Here is a 16,741-nt window from a genome sequence, read left to right as displayed (position 1 = left end):
GAATTGAAAGGATTTTCGTCCATTAAATAAGATACGCAATCATACGTACACGATTTTTCTAATACATTCGAAAAGAAACTTAAACTCCAAAATGAAAAATAAGATAATTATGATATTGTGTTAATGTAATATATGATATCTTCTCACACACATGTCACACACTACTTAGAAAATATCATAACCACGATCATATAAACTTTCGTGAGATATAAGTTATTTTGCTTAAGATAATTATGTTTATTCAATGTCCTTACCTGCTTCCGCTATTGCGGCTTCGTACTCATTACTCATGCCACTTGGAAGAATAATATAACAATTTGACTTCGCAAATATATACGGACAACTCGTCAGTGAATTGGTTATAGTTATCAGTCGAAATGTCAATCAATTATTTAATCGAAAACGAAAAATGCAAAATCAAGCTTGATCGCAATTCGGTTGCACAGCATAACGTGGGCGAAAAAAGAATCTTTAGGCTAAATTATTATCAATTATAACAATTATAAAAGATACTAATAATTAATTGATATCAAAATGCGACAAAGTGAAAGTTGACATTCCTATCAAACTTCAGTACATTGTAGCTTCGGTAAAAATTGATCTTGTTTACATTGCCCAATATATGTATTACCCCATATATTTATTTACTTATCATTTTCTTACATATTGACATTGTCACATACCCAGAGAACATAATGTCTAAAATCGGGACATAAGACATCTTAGAGATCATTTTTAAGATGTTTTTTAGACGATTTACATATAAATGTCTTTAAGGCATCTTAAAGATCATCTTTAAGATGTCATATGTTTAGATATTATGTTGTCTAAGATAGTAACACAAAATATAAAGTTGATTCAAAGTCTTCGATTTGTTGTTGAAATGCATTGTATTCTAAAGCTAGATTATGTAGAGGAGATTTCGATGACCCCAAGAGTATGTTGTTCATGTGCTTTTTTCTAGTATTTATTTTAAGTAGAACATATATAAAATCGCGAAATAGTTCTTTTAGAACATAGATACTTTCCCCCGAGTTTCATTAAAATCGGAATAATATTACAGTTAAAAAATGTAAAAAATTAATTTGGTAATAGCAAATGTAACTGCGACCGCATCTCGGAACTCCACGAGATATAGAAGACGTGATACGACTAAGCAAAACACACCTTTAATTTTTAGTAGTACTATTTGACAACTTTGAAATAGTTATCTACTTGATAGCGGATCAGACATTTTATTCTTGCCGGCGCCGAGGGAAGTAACATATTCGTAAGTGAGATCGACTTCTTCGACAAGACTTATTTTCATTAAAATAAGTCAGGTTTGAATAATAAGCGACGACAGCGGAGAGATAATACTTATTTTAAGGATATGGAAGATAAAATTTATCTTCGTCCTGCTGGAACTTATAGATAATTATACGTCAAAATTTTACGTCGTCAAGTATATAATTTTGCATTACGTGGAATGGTTAGAACGAGTCAGAGAGGCACAGTTACAAAATAAACCTGTTTATTAAAAGACAACTAAGAGCAAACATCTTACATGTCATACATATTTCGCGCGATATGTGTGTTCTAGCTATGCTAAGTAAATACATAAGTAAATGATTGTGTTGAATTGGAAGTTTATGTGACGCACAGGAATACAAAATATACAATACGAGTAATCTAATAGGACGTACGAACAAACATCATTTTTGTGCGAAATCTTATAGTCTATAAATCCTTAAAATACTCTTTTGAACCATCCACGTCAGGCTTCATAGTCTTCTTGCCGGGCTTCCAGCCAGCCGGGCACACCTCACCGTGTTTATCCGTATATTGGAATGCTTGGACCAAACGCAGAGTTTCGTCCACGGATCTGAAATCAATATACACGATAATAATGTAGACGCAGAGCGAAAGTTGCTCAATCCAGAAGAGCGTTGAATATTGTTTACAATTTTATTTGATTAAAATAGTCAGAAAATTAATAATTATATATGTAGTCACGGTAACTTAATTGATTGACGAAATAAATTATTAATCAATCAAATGGAAGTTTCATTAATAATTAATTTAAGTTCATCGATTAAGTGATTTGTGTTTTTATCTATGACGACTTATTAATTTTGATGATTGACTTGTCGATTATTTTAGTCAATTAACATTTTGATTGGATGATGCCCAACACTGCCGGAAGAGAAGCGTCTTTGATTCGTTAACTAATACGATATCTTGAGTAAGTGACCGTGTGACACTAACGTTGTTTGTAAATACAAAGATCGCGTTCACTGTTATCGCAAGTCAAGGGACTCACACGACCCGTATTTAATACATTGAAATGAAAACACCAGACTCGATTCTAAGTCTCGATAGACAGTAGCTAGCAGTTATATATCGGCACAAAAAGTTGTTTGTGTCAACTTCTGTTCTCTTAAATTTTAGCATACAAGCCGGCTTTCGCAAATCTACCGACAATAGTTCCTAATCTTCCAAATTATGAGCGAGTGAAATCTTTACCTTCCCACAGGTAAATCGTTGATGGTGACTTGACGTATGTTCTGCTTAGGGTCGATGATAAACAGCCCGCGGAAAGGAATTCCCGTTTCCTCGTCGAGCACGCCGTAGTCGCGGGAGATTTTGAAGCTTTTGTCGGCCAACAGAGGAATATTCATCTCACCGAGACCGCCCTGTTTGCGGGGCGTGTTAACCCATGCTAGATGAGAGAAGTGAGAATCGGTGGACGCGGCGATCACCTGGCAGCCGATGTCGCTGAATTCTTTCACACGGTCGGAGAAAGCGATGATTTCGGTCGGGCACACGAAAGTACTGCAATGAAACAATAATTGTATTTCATTACTCATACATAAGAAACCGTTCTTCTTTGTCCGCAGCCAAATAAATAAATTTTCATATCAGTCGATAAAAAATGTTTCAATAAGTATTTAAAACTGAAGATTATGTTTGCGAACTCATCAAGATTCCAAAAATTTCGAATTTTGTCTCATGTTCAGTTTTTTTATTTGGTCACTTTGAAGGTCTTTACGAAATCATGATATCGTTTTACAAGTACCAAAATGATAATTAAAATTCGACCTGGATTTGTTTGCAATTTCAACGCAATTGTTCTCATAAATGCGGGCTCTTTTAGAATTCACGAAGCATATGTTACTGTTCTACGTGCGCGAGAGTTAATTGCACTCGATGCGAAGTGCGCAACACAGGTACAATGAGATTTCTCATACGATACTTTGGAATTGTGTAATACATTTCTTTTACTGCAATTCTAGACAAAATCGTAAAACTCGTAACTTGTTCACGTAAGACTCATAAGAACTTATCTAGCAAATTAGATCTGCAAGTAGATCTGCAATTCTATGCGGACCGTATGTCATATGATAACTTATAAATACGATTTTTTTTCGTAAGCTACGATTTACTCGTATATTTGCTTAGAATTGCAACATTTTTATCTTAAGTCTGACAGCGTATGGTGACATGCTTACAAGTCCAGCGGATAGAAGAACAACACGACGTATTTGCCCTTGTAGTCGGACAGCTTAATGTCTTTAAATTGTCCGTTTACAACAGCGGTACCGCTGAAAGCGGGAGCTGGTTTCTGGATCTGCGGCACTGGCATGATTGTTGCTAGATTGCTGGAACCAGAAATAGCGAAATTTTACTAATATTTCATAATATATAAATTATACATGAACTATACTATTATAGAAACTATAGTATTATATTGAGAAAAAATACAGGATGTTTAAAAAAATGTTGACACTTATATGGAAGTAACTTTTTTAGAGAAACAGAATTGTTTGTTCTGATTGAACAAATTCTCCACATACAGAGTATTTAAAAAAGTGTTAACACTTATATGGAAAATTTGTTCAATCAAAACAATCAACTCTGTTTCTCTAAAAAAAGTTACTTCCATATAAGTGTTAACATTTTTAAAAAATATTCTGTATTTAAAAAGTGAAAAATATTTACTTGATAAGTACTAATAATATATTTACTAAAATATAAATTCTTTGATTAAAATAGAATAAACAATTACTTTCATAAAAGTTGAGATTTTAAGAAAATGTATATTTTTATATTTGAAAAGTGTCTTATATTAATATAAGTAAATATATTATTAATACCTGCCGAGTATTTTTTATTTAAAAAAATTTTTTCTCCCACTACACGTATTATTGTATAAAGTCATGTTCTTAACTTATTTGTTGCCACAAAATTCATCTTCAATATCGTTAGCTTATTAAAAAGCTTACCTTGCAAAGGTAAGAAAAAACGTCAGGTGCATACAAATCTTCGAATGCGGCATGTCAGACAGCTTAAAAATATATTCTTGAAAAAATATCTGCGAAATAAGGAACGCTAAGAGATAATCAAACAGCATTGATCGAACGTCTTCAATAAGAATAATTGGAAACAAGCCGTCAAAAGCAGTAACGTATGTTAATTTTGTGATAAATTCGCAGCACATGTGTCCATGTGCTCAAGCAAATTCAAACTAAATACGGAGCTTCACGAAATAATGCCCAGATGTCAACAACGCCTGTCCTTGTCAGCTTCTCTGAGTAAACGTGTCGATAAGACACGTGACTCATTTATGAGAATAAATTCGTGCAATATCCTGAAAAATTTCAGAAGACAAATGTTCGATGACCTTCGACATATCTCGATCAAAAAAATGTAGACGTATTCTCTTTTACGAACATTTCACTGATATTAAGAATGGCAAGATCTCTGCGGAGATCACAGAGCGGTAAGTATCACGCTCTATGAATGAAAGATAGATGTATTGAATAAACAAAACGCTGGCTAAACTGACCACCAGCACGTTCGCGCCTGATAAATCACAAAGAATTGCCGATAACTAAACATTTACTCAGCGATAAGTTGCATCAATATGTCATTCGTCACACACGTTACCGAATACGCACACACCAAACTTGTACTGCTATCTGCAATCAATAACGCTAGTCTCGAGAACTAATAAATAATTAACAGTAAATCACGATATAGATCAAACAAATGTAGAAGAATGCAAAACGTTTCGCGTATAGATTTATCATAAATTCGCAAATATATGTATAACATTTGTAATTGTGACAAACACGATATTAATTTTCATTGAAATTTATACAAAGCTTTAATCTTGAGATCTATTGATATCCAGGATAAGCAAGCTAAACTTCAAGATTGCACGGATGACGTATGTTACGGAAATCGAATTCGAAACTGTTCAGCAGAATCGACTGAATGGAGAGATAAGGTGATTGATTAAACTGCCAGATGGGGACGTGGATTACGTAACTGCTAAATCAGGTAGAAGCTAGAGCTCGAGAAACGAAGTGGGAGTCCTGGTATGAGATTTTGCACGAGGAATGATTTTTGGGGGAAAGGAAAGGAGAGGAAGCCTCGTACAAAGGAGCCTCGCACGAGGGGAAAACTTCGCTCGGAGATCTCGTATAGGAATATGAAAAAAGTCTGGTACAGGCGGCCTTGCGGTCTATAGTGAAGCCTTCCTTTGTTACGGACGATTCCGTTTCAACATGCGCAACGCTAACTATAATGCGTGTTGTTACCGTTGCGGATGGATAGAAACAAACAGTAACCTTGCGTTCTCGTTCTCTCATTGTCGGTGAGGAAAAGACATAATCGGAGACTTATTTGCGGTGTTACGTTCGTACTTCTGCACTGCGTTGAAATTTTACCACCTGAATCTTAACTAGAATGACACAAGAATACCTCAGGTGTTTTGTCATTCTTTTCAATCAGATCCAAAGGTATGTATATGCTAATCCGATTAATTATTATTCACTCACTAGGAGTGTAATTTTGTTAAACACGATCATTAATTAGACTTTGCATATGTAGCAGTCCGTTTGACGGCCTAAAACGTTCAGAGGCAGATCGTTTGAATATCTATTTGCATGGGCGTATTCAGAATTTTAATGAGGGAAGGAGCCAAGATTTATCTTCACACACGCGCTGGGGAATAACGTATGAATCACGTATTGGCCAATCAGCGTTTAATTTTTCGTCATAAAAGTGATTTTATAAATAAGTTAAGATAATTTGTCCCTCTTCTTGCTGAAATTTGGAGGAGGACGGGGAGACAAACACTCTCTGCTCTCCCTTGGGTGCGCCCATTTTTCTTTGTTTGCTTCAAAACGTGCGACATTGTTGGACTCGCACACGTTCTCGCACACGAATTCGAGAGATTTAGAACCGTATTCTTGAAAAATATCACGATATTTCGATGAAAAACTATAGTATACGTAACATAAAATATAGCTTTTCATAAAAATATCGTATGCGATATTTTTTCGAGAATAAGGTCGCAGATGCCTTCGAGGATCTCTATTGTTCCGGTGAGATACATAAATCGACCAATACGCGATGAGAGCGAGCGCATGTGCGAGATACGTGTACCAATAGGACCGCGTTTAATAAAGTGACGAGTCTGCCTGAACATAAAGAATCCGTCGATCGAACTTTTGACCATATCGAGATTTAAATTTTAATATATAATATATATAATAAATTCTTATGCAATAAGTTCTATGAATAGATCTATGTAAATATATATATTAAATTTATTATATATATATATATATATATATATATATATAATAAAAAGTCATTTTTATATATATATATAATAAATTCCAATTTTAATTTTATAACGGTCCAAATTTCCTACACACATAAAAATACGTTTAAGTAAACGGTGCATCGTTAATTGTTTGTATTGTGGAGCGTCGTTATATTTCGTGGAAAATAATTCTGGAATATAATACACCCCCATATATTTGCAAATATCGCAAACGACCGTAACTTTATAACTAGCTCTGTAATTGCTTGGTAATTCGCGTAATTCGTTGCAATTAAACGTAAATAACCACGCATAAACACATGTTCCATTTAGCTGACGAATGTAAACGTATCGATGGCCATATGTGATAAACCGGGTTGACTTGCGCTAATTCACGCAACGGTCAAGTTACCGCGGAAGTCGAAAATGTGCGATAAGAATTTTGCGTCACCGTCTCACTGTTATCTCGCTCGTAGCAATTTCGTGAATGTAGAAACGGTAAAATATAATCGACAGAGAAATTAAACTGTTTAGAAATAACGAGCTTGGACACGATTGTGTAAGTGGATATGCGTCGAACGAAATATACGTGGAGCCATATTGAACGACTAAATATTAGATTAGAAAAGCTATGTCTTTCCTACGAGAGGAGATATCTAAAAAATAAAAAGTATTTATTCGGTAGGCACACTAATTACATATTTGCTTGTATTAATATAACATATTTTTCAAATGAGAAAATATACATTTTCTTAAAATCACTGGCGTTTCACGAAAGCAACTGTTAAATTCTATTAAAGAAAAAAATTTGGACTTAATATATTATTAGCACACGCTGAATAAATATTTTTTTATTTTTCAGATATCTTTTTTCTCGCAAGATAAATTTTATCACACACACATGATTCTGTCGCGAGCGCGTTTTACAGACTGCATTGGAAGCGCAGCGCGATACGTAATATAATATACGATAAATATATATCTATCGATGAATCTCCAGTTTATAGTATTTTCGTGAACATAAAAACGCACGGTAAAATAAAATAAATATAAAATAAAAATAAAATAAAATTAATAATAAAAAATAACATGAATTGTTCAGAGAGAAAGAGAGAGCTGACTGAATATAAAAGAAATATAAAAGAAACAAAAAAAATACTTATACTATTGTGCAAACAAATTAAACAAAATATAGTGTCATGTTCAACAATCAAGTATGTGAGTAACTTCATTTTATTCTATCGAGTCAATAGTAAGTACGATGACACGACGTATATTTATGATAAGTTTTTCTAGATGCGTGCCAAATTTTGCGAACGTCACTCAGGAAGAAATAGCGGTCTCGCGTAATGTTCGCCGTTATTGCTACAGCGAAAACGTAACCGCGGCGCGATTACTCAGGTTCAGCTGGCCGTAGTTACGCAAGAATGACTCAATCTACATGAAGTATGTTTCGAGAAAAATAAAGATGAAAATTTGATGGTATAAATATATCGCGCACGATTAACGAACCTTTCATCAACGAATTTTGATAAATATTATTTAAAAAAAAATATTGAATAACATACAAAAAGTTTCAGCCGTCGGATTTTGTTTAATACAAGGTTATTAAAAGAAAAAGTTCAGCAAAAAGTTCATTTCACGTATACTATAGCTTTTCATCGAAACATCGTACGCGATATGAAAAGTTATAATTCGTGTAACGTATACTATAGCTCTTCATTCAAATATGCGATATTTTTCAAGAATCAGAAGTCAGGTTTAATAAGAACTCAGATCGTAACTTTGCGGGTTGGATCGTTCTTGTACAAAAAAAGTTCAGTAGATAAAAATGTCATGTAAATATAATTTTTTACATAAGTATTTAAAAATATTTTTATTTATAAATATGCTGAAATCTTTCGCCTTATTAAATGAACGAGTCTATTATATATTAAAATTATAGATTCTAAAAAAATTAACAAAGCTTTTACGCAAAATATGTACTTCAGCAACTTATCGCTGAAATTTATTTATATATTCTATTGCATCTATAAACCCAAATTAAAAGCTATGCTAATCTTTTCAGAATCTATAATTTTAATATATGATGATTCATTAATTTAGTAAGACAAAAGATTGAAATTAATTGGAATTTACGAATTTGATACACAATTTAAAAAATATAGGTAGCACTGAGATTTTTAGCAAATCATCTCAAAAGTCAAGCATAATGTCAATTTTCTTCTCTTTACGAGTATTCAAGCTTAATCTTTAAAAAAATAGGTAAGACGTAATAAATAGTAAAAAATAGTGCAACTAGTGGAAAACAAAAATTTTCCGATTAATTTTAGACGCCAATAAGGCTTGAATATTATTTGTTTTACGTAGAAAAACGTATGGACTGCCTATTGGCAATAGACTTGTTCTTTTTCGAGGAATTTCCTGAACTGATACAATAAGTTAGAAAGTTAAGTATGTTGTTTAATTTATTGCATCAATGTGCGACAAGTTAGAATGAAACAATATATTTCAGGATAATTCAGAAAATTCTTCGAGAAAGAGAAAAGGAGTCTTGTTCTTGAGAAATATCGTGTACATTTTTCTGAAAAACTATAGTTCATTCCACGTATACTATAACTTTTCATCGAAATATCGTACGCGATATTTCTCTGAAAAGTTATAATTCGTGTAACGTATACTATAGCTCTTCATTCAAATATGCGATATTTTTAAGAATCAGGAGTCAGGCGTAATAAGGCTCAAAGATCGTAACTTTGCGGGTTGGATCGTTCTTGCACAATCGTGGCCAATTGGCACGACTCAAGGTAGTACGTCGTGTGGCCATAGCAGACTCACCGGCTCGCGACGAGGGCGTGCTCGAATAGCTGTCGCACGGTTGACTTTCATCGGGCGTCGGGAAGCCCCGCTATTATGGCGGGATTTTGCAATTGTGTGATTAAACGATTTACACGCTTAGGATTTCCGCATGCCTGTCATCGCGCGCAACATTGCCGTCGGGGCGTCGACTAACGCTCGCTCGGCGGATTCCGATCGTTGACGCAGGAGGAAAACGCGACACCCGGGCGACCATTTCGGCATGTCTTTTGTTCGCACGTAATAAAAGCGTGACGCGATAACGGTAGGATTCGGGATCTTCGAAAGTTCGTTTGGCGAGTCGCGATTCAGGAGAGGCGTAGCGCGAATTACCTTTAATTAGCAGCTTCCTCGTAGGAGATCACGGCGTGCCGAGCGCAGCTGATACTACAACGGCGAGAAGGGAACGAGAACTAGCCGGCCTACCGGTACCGCGGCTTCCCTTTTGGTATCGACCGTTATATATATGTATATACACGCACAATGCTTAGGAGGGAACAATACATCAAATATGGCGGCGTGCGAACGCGGCGATATCTAGCCGCTGCTTGTGGAACTGTGAGCAGTTATTCACACACCGTCGTGTGCGCTTCTTCGGGACGGATGTGTTCTGAAACGGACACGCGTCGTCGCAAGCATTATGTAATGCTCCTGCACATAGGACGCGATAGCTAATCAATGTTTCCTATAAAGCTGGTGGCACATAGAAAAATTGAATTTCGCGAATTGAATCATTTCTTCCCGTACGTTTAAAAAGCGGAAAAGCGGAAGGCCCAAAACTTTTCTCTATTGTCTTTTCACCCAAGGTATGAATTCCAAAAAAATATCAGGTCTGAACGTGTTTGAACACGTCTTAATGTAACGTCGGTTAGGTCGAACAACTTGTGATAACTTGTGACAATTTGTGACAATAGATTTTGATGCGCTTGTTCCGCGACTTTATTTCTCCTTATATTACATGGAGCACAATTTACGCGGAAAAGCGGAACGGTTTGGTGACAAATAAACATCTGTATTCATTTTTTAAAATCGTATTCAATTTATTGCAATTTTTACTAATATGTTTATCTTTTCAGCTTATTTATTGAATACAAGCATTTTAATTAATAAATACTGTTAAAAATTAGTATTTCATAATTCCCCATACCGTTTTTCCGCTCAAAATATGCCTCATGTAATATAAGGCAATCAAAACAGGGAAGCGGTGCACTTGGACACGGTGCATTTGGACACAGCCAATCACAGCACCGTGTGATTAAAGACATTTGTAGGGTCCCTTGGAACAGCGACTTGTGATTGGATTGTGTCCAATTGCCCCGTGTCCAACTGATATACACCCTCAAAACAGACGTGGAACGCGTAGCGGATCTAGTAAGATTTTGTCTTCTGCGTTTCCACGTTTCCGCGCTTCATGTAATGGCATCCTAAGAACTTAAATCGTAACTTAAGCGTAAGAAAATCGACCAATTCCAATCGAATATTCGACTCTTTGTAATAATAAAGGGATTACGAAAAGCCGAGTGCTTGATTGGGATTGGTTGATTTCTTTACGCTTACGTTTTAAGTTCTTAAGGTATCTTTACATGGGAGCATCGAGCGTCGAGCGTTAAAGCGGTAGCCAATCAATATGCCACCTTTCGCAAAAACTACAAGTATAATTCTGGGACCTGATACGTTGATTGGCTAACGTTTTAACTCTCGACGCTGGAACGCTCTCATGTATTGGCACCTTTACGGAATTTTGTGTGTGACGGTCTATAAGGGTGCGAACCATGGACGTAGGAATATCTTGGCGAAGCGTATTTCGCGGGGAGTGAACTCACAGGGATGAGAGGAATGAAATTCGGAAGTGATGACCAAATATGGCGCCTATATCACGGAGCACAATAGCTGCGTTCGACATTATAAATCGAAGACGTCGGATTGCTCTTTTACCTCGAAAATGCACAAAAGTGAGAGAGATACGAGATCTCGTATCTTTTTCATTTCTATACATCTTCGAGATGAAAGCAACCCGACGTCTTCGATTTACAATGCCGAACGCAGCTATTGTTTATCTTAGTATAGTGTATTAAAAAATGTACAAAATGAATACGTGTGTATGAGTGTGTGTGAATATAAAGTTTTACCCTGATTGCAACTGTCTGTTATATTAAAACATACTTGAAATGATAGTCTTTTACCATTTTTAGTTGTATTTTATTTTTCTGGCTTCTCGATTCTCCGGCTTTTACAATGTTTCGCGTAACAATCCGACATCTATTACGAAATATATAGTCCTATCCATAAGGACCTTTCACTACAAAGGTTAAAATCCTCGATCTACATATACATATATGTCATATATATGTCACTTTTGACTAAAGATGACCGCGACGAAGATTTCTCTTCACCGCGCTGACTTCACATCCCGCGCCCATAAAAATACTTTATGCTTCGTCCAGATATTCCTACGTCTGATGCGAATCCATGCAGCGGAATAGCGGAGCGCGGAACGGAAGCGGAACCAATCACGAGCGTTCCGCAGTTTTCGTTGCACGGATTTTTAATTCTTAAGTACCCATGGAGCGGAATGAGCGTAAGCGGAGTGAGTAGCACGTAACTAAAATAACTTTTAAATTAATGTTTTATTACTCGTTTTTATTATTATGTACATAAATATTTAATTAAATGTGTTTTGTATTGGAAATATTGACTGAAAATGTTAAAATCTATAAAATAAGTTTTAAGGCGTTTGATTTGGCCTTAAAGACCAAATCACACTAGCGATTGGCGATTGACGATTGACAACTAAATATTAGATTTTAACGAATCAACAAGCTTTAGCCTTGGCTTGCTTTGTTCCAATTGGTCAAGTTCCAATCTTCAATCGTCAATCATCTATCGCCAATCGTTAGTGTGATTTGGTCTTTAGATGCCTAAAAATGGCAAATAAGATGCAGACCAATCAGGAATCATTATTTTGTCCTCACTTTGCCTAGTGTAAATAGGTCTTAACACTGACTCCCCTAGGAGCCCTCTAGAAGTCCCTAGGACGCAACGAAATTTCATAGCGATGAGTTGCCTACCTTATTGTTTGTGTATCGCACAGATGACAGCGTCGAGACAGATGCATGCGAGTAATTCAAGACTTTATAATTCGCATCTTCAGACTTAAATAGGTAAATATATTAGATTCTAACATACTTTGACATATATTTTGCCATTCTGGCACGACTTGTAATAAGGGAATAATCATACGTTAATGTACTTGTAGAGACGGCAGTTAACCTTTCCGCAGCACTCGTTCTCCGTAGGTATTATTCGAAAAGTGATCACTAACAGGGTAAGCCTTTCATGCAACTGAGAGTTATTTGATCAGAGATCGTTGTATCGTCATTAGTGAATCGGAAACTTCCGCGAAAATTTGCATAATACGCATTTCCTGATGGATGTTACAAAATGATCCTAACCTTTCGTCGTGCTCTCGTTGTATCAGCCGGCACGTTTCGATTCGCCACGATATGTAGATTGAGTTTTTTAATACATTGATGGATCCATCAATGAATTAAAAAACTTGCTTGTAGCCACTTCCTCTCTCTACTGCAAACTATTTAAACGGGAGAGATTTTCTCGCGAACACGTCGGTGGACGCGAGTCGGGTCGGGAATGAATAAACGTCGTCTCGTGAACCATGATGTGTCATACGTGCTAATTATTTCTGCGTTATTTGTCTTTAATAACAACAATTTGTATAAATAATACATCTTGCGTATGCCGCAACATCAAAGGAACGACGCTATAGCGAACGCGTTTTTGCGGCGCGATCTGCGGACGTCATTGAGCCGGGCACGAATACAATTTTAATATATATATATATATATATATATTTATATATTTATATATTTATATTTATATAAATAGCTCGGAAGAGTATCTGCGTTTTACACCCTAATCCGTACGAATAATATACCTTTTGGCACTTACTAATTAATCGAAACCAGGGCCATCTTAAACATTAACCGTCGATCGAAACGACACGAGAGATCCCGGTCCCTCCTCTCTTCTTGTCCTCTCTTTCTCTGTCTCTCTCTTTCTCTATCTCCTCGAGTTATGTAGGGAAAGGAGAGGAGATGGAAAACGTTCTAAGCGAGTCTAGGAAAGCGATCTTTCTCGCCAGAATGACCGGGATAGTTCAGTACGTGGTGGTGCGGGCAGATCTTTTGAAGACAATGGGCTGGCCGTTGGGCGCGGTGGTCGCACAAGCGTGTCACGCGTGCACCGCCGTTACTCATCTCTTTTACAATGACACCCACACGCAGGCTTATCTCGCCGATTTAGACAATATGCACAAGGTGGTGCTCGAAGTAAGTATGACACGACTCGCGGCGCTCACGCGCGCCCACAAAGCCTTGGCCGTTAACACGTTCGCTGTCGGGATCTTGTCCGCAGGATTCCACTCACGAGTCGCCTTGTATCTTCTTTTTTACATAAGGTAAAACGTACCAATGCCTGGACATTAGAGTCTAACTCTGGGCATTGGTTTTGGTCTTTAAATACGAATATTTAGACTTTCAACATAGCATATGTTGGGTACATATTGCTGTGTGCCTGTTTCTATTAATAAGCCTTTCTATTTGAATAAGCCATAAAAATAAAACTAGCACAAATAAATAAAAAAATATTTTTGAAAATTAAATTAGTTAAACTTAATGAAAAATACGTTTTCTATTTATTTGTGCTAGTTTCTTAATGTTATCATCAACTTATTTAAATATAATACAAAGCTTCTTGTGAGAGATCGTTATGTCACATATATGTGACGCTGGTAGCAAACGTGTTAATTCGCTCGCACACGGAAAAAACACAATTCCGTTAGTGTAACTGAATCTTCTATTACTTGGTGACCAGATGAAAAACTCGGTTGTAAAAACAGGAAGATTTCTACTTAATCAACTGCTCTGTTATTTCAGTCAAATTTTAATCTTTTTGCGCTGCTAAAGGCGCGGGACATATGTTCTCCGCTATTAATACCCAGTAAATACAAAGTATCATCGACATTACAATGTCAGCTCAATCATATGGTATATTACGTAATTGTTATTTTGTTATATAACAAAATAACAGTTACATAATATACCATATAATTGAACTAACATTGTAATATGAATGATACTTTGTATTTACTTGGTAATAACTTTATTATTGAATAAACAGCTATAACTGAATAAACAGTTTTTTTTTTTTTTACAATTTAGAACACACATCAGCTATCACTTTACTTTTTACCGTTTAGTATAGCCTCCCAAAAATCCAATGAGACATCGGTGTCCCGGATCTATTCCTTTGGCGTCAAACGTAAAACTTTCAATTTTTTTGTTAAAACATTACATATTAATTACTACATTATATATTAATATATTTAATGAAGTGAAAGTAAAGTTTTACCTTTAAAGAACAAAATTGGTTAAGAATAAAAAGAGTTAATGCAACTGAATGTTCAGAGAGATATTTTCATTCATAGAGATTTTATTTCTCATTGGCGAGTTTTTCGTTTGATCCCCGTTCAGTTACCCGAACTGAAATTTTCTTTCCGTACATTAGTCATTAGATATGGTCGACGCGTTATCAGCGGTAACATGTGCGAAGAGAAACACTTTCGATCATCGCTTGTTTCTCCGTCGCCTTTCAATTCGGTCGCTTAGATCGCTACGAAGTTTAGACTTTGATACACGCGTGGCAGAGATGCGAATTGTCGTTTGACGGGATTAACAATTTTCTTTGTAACAATGACGAAGCGTATGTAACAGCGAGTGTCACGGATGTGAATGATAGGCTGCCGACGAAGCCAGTCTGCAAACGCTACATACGAAATTGAGGGAGAACGACATTCAGCACAAGCTGTGGATAGAGCAGCCCGAGAACATCGCGACGTGCCTGGTGACGAAGCCTTACCCTAAGGACGAGGTGCAGCCGTACTTCAAAAAGTTCAAATTGCTCAAGACGTGACGACAGCGCGGCGCATGTAAACGGCAATAAATGATCTTTTTGTAATCAAGGCAGAGCGTCTCGTATATTACGTTCCAGTCTCAGACGTGTGAATCCCCTCGGCGCCAGACTCCTCAAAAATCCTATACAATCCAGCCTACTTGCGAAGGGAGAGTATTCCGGAAAATTTGGAATGACACACGTCTGTACGCCTGTTCTCTCCACGAGTAATTGGAAATTTTCATGAAACTTGCTGACTTAGATCGCGCGATTAGGCGTCAGATTGTGCGATTGATTCTTTATCCAAACATCACAGATCTTTACAGGACATCCTAAAGATGTTCTGAGAACGTGCCCAGGACATCCCCTGAAGATCTCATACCGTTTTGGTAGTGTAACCAAAGAGAAGAAAAAGATACGAATTAGAGAAAGATATAATATTGTTGAGAAATCCGGCGACAATCACTAAAGCTTGATCTACAATGTGTTCTTGCTTCTTTCTCTTTATCTCTTTCTGACTCAAACCTTAAGCTTTAAGTCAGAAAAAGACAGACAAGAAGCAGAATGCAAAGGGCACATTGTAGATTAGGCTCAAGAGAAAGTGCACATATAAGACGAATACAAGATCCGGTGAGACACCGGTAACATTTATATTTTGTCAAAAAGATCAACGCGCCGGGAATAAGCCGCACTTCGCACACGTCTGTCGGACGTTTGGCGTCAGACTGTCGATATTCGGGTTCTGGTAGCACCTCGAGCTCGTTTCTTTCATCTTTCCGTTTTCTTTCTTTTTTGTCGTTCGTTCATTTTCCATTTTTACGTGGCGACGTCGCCTCGACGTATGGAAAAATATTCGCGCACGCTGGGACGCGCCGCGAATGTCCCTGCGAGCAAGCGAGAGAGAGATAGATAGAGAGAGAGAGAGAGAGAAAGAGAGAGAACGAAAGAATAGCGACGCGGCGTGCCCGACATTTCTGACATCGAGAAAAGATATACACTTACTGATTTATTTTACGATACCTGGAAGTATTGACAAAAGTGTTGTGTACAGTCGTACTTGTTTTCGCGCACTATACTAACAGCTAACGGTATGATCTATTCTGGGGGAGCAACGCGCAACGGGAGATCGCGCGTCACTAATCAACTAGTCGTATCAAAAAGTGTCTCTCTCTCCGCGAGCGTTACGCGCGAACTCTATCTTGAATATCTATGATTGGCATGGCAGCAAAGATCGTTTTTCACACAGGTATGCATATATACATATATATATATATATATATATATATATATATATATAAATATATATATATATATATATGC

At 36.5% G+C, this 16,741-nt stretch overlaps 2 protein-coding genes across 5 annotated transcripts; one reads left to right on the top strand and one right to left on the bottom strand.

The window, feature by feature from the left end:
* Positions 1–1,496: 1,496 nt before the first annotated feature.
* On the bottom strand, positions 1,497–9,955 carry LOC116842309 (peroxiredoxin 1). Of its 2 annotated transcripts, XM_032811319.1 has the most exons (5): positions 9,788–9,935; positions 4,266–4,354; positions 3,492–3,641; positions 2,506–2,814; positions 1,497–1,864 (listed from the first exon to the last, which is right to left on the bottom strand). In XM_032811319.1, the coding sequence occupies exons 2-5, from the start codon at positions 4,316–4,318 to the stop codon at positions 1,720–1,722; spliced, it is 657 nt and encodes a 218-aa protein (XP_032667210.1). In that variant the 5' UTR covers positions 4,319–4,354; positions 9,788–9,935; the 3' UTR covers positions 1,497–1,719. The 2 variants fall into 2 exon arrangements, with proteins under 2 accessions (XP_032667210.1, XP_032667211.1); XM_032811320.1 differs by lacking the exon at positions 4,266–4,354 and having other exon boundaries at positions 9,788–9,955.
* A 2,567-nt stretch (positions 9,956–12,522) lies between these two features.
* Positions 12,523–15,492, top strand: LOC116842301 (putative peptidyl-tRNA hydrolase PTRHD1). 3 transcript variants are annotated; one of them, XM_032811305.1, is made up of 4 exons: positions 12,523–12,615; positions 12,711–12,779; positions 13,614–13,800; positions 15,269–15,492. In XM_032811305.1, the coding sequence occupies exons 3-4, from the start codon at positions 13,615–13,617 to the stop codon at positions 15,440–15,442; spliced, it is 360 nt and encodes a 119-aa protein (XP_032667196.1). In that variant the 5' UTR covers positions 12,523–12,615; positions 12,711–12,779; position 13,614; the 3' UTR covers positions 15,443–15,492. The 3 variants fall into 3 exon arrangements, with proteins under 3 accessions (XP_032667196.1, XP_032667197.1, XP_032667195.1); XM_032811306.1 differs by having other exon boundaries at positions 12,529–12,615; positions 12,711–12,746; XM_032811304.1 differs by lacking the exons at positions 12,523–12,615; positions 12,711–12,779 and having other exon boundaries at positions 12,786–13,800.
* Positions 15,493–16,741: the final 1,249 nt, after the last annotated feature.

Source organism: Odontomachus brunneus, unplaced genomic scaffold (genome assembly GCF_010583005.1).
Source record: "Odontomachus brunneus isolate Ranch 3 - 2012 unplaced genomic scaffold, Obru_v1 Obru_scaffold_024, whole genome shotgun sequence".
NCBI classification, from domain to species: domain Eukaryota; kingdom Metazoa; phylum Arthropoda; class Insecta; order Hymenoptera; family Formicidae; genus Odontomachus; species Odontomachus brunneus.
Note: the sequence above shows the minus strand (reverse complement) of the source record. Positions and strands in the feature narration are given on the sequence as shown.

Bases quoted from the DNA above. Each gene is read 5' to 3' on its own strand.
- LOC116842301 (XM_032811304.1), top strand. From the start codon at position 13,567: ATGGAAAACGTTCTAAGCGAGTCTAGGAAAGCGATCTTTCTCGCCAGA. The intron at 13,801-15,268 runs GTAAGTATGACA...TGTGAATGATAG, and splicing joins TGCACAAGGTGGTGCTCGAA to GCTGCCGACGAAGCCAGTCT.
- LOC116842309 (XM_032811319.1), bottom strand. From the start codon at position 4,318: ATGCCGCATTCGAAGATTTGTATGCACCTGACGTTTTTTCTTACCTTT. The intron at 2,815-3,491 runs GTAAGCATGTCA...GTTTCATTGCAG, and splicing joins TTCTTCTATCCGCTGGACTT to TACTTTCGTGTGCCCGACCG. The intron at 1,865-2,505 runs GTAAAGATTTCA...TATTGATTTCAG, and splicing joins AACGATTTACCTGTGGGAAG to ATCCGTGGACGAAACTCTGC.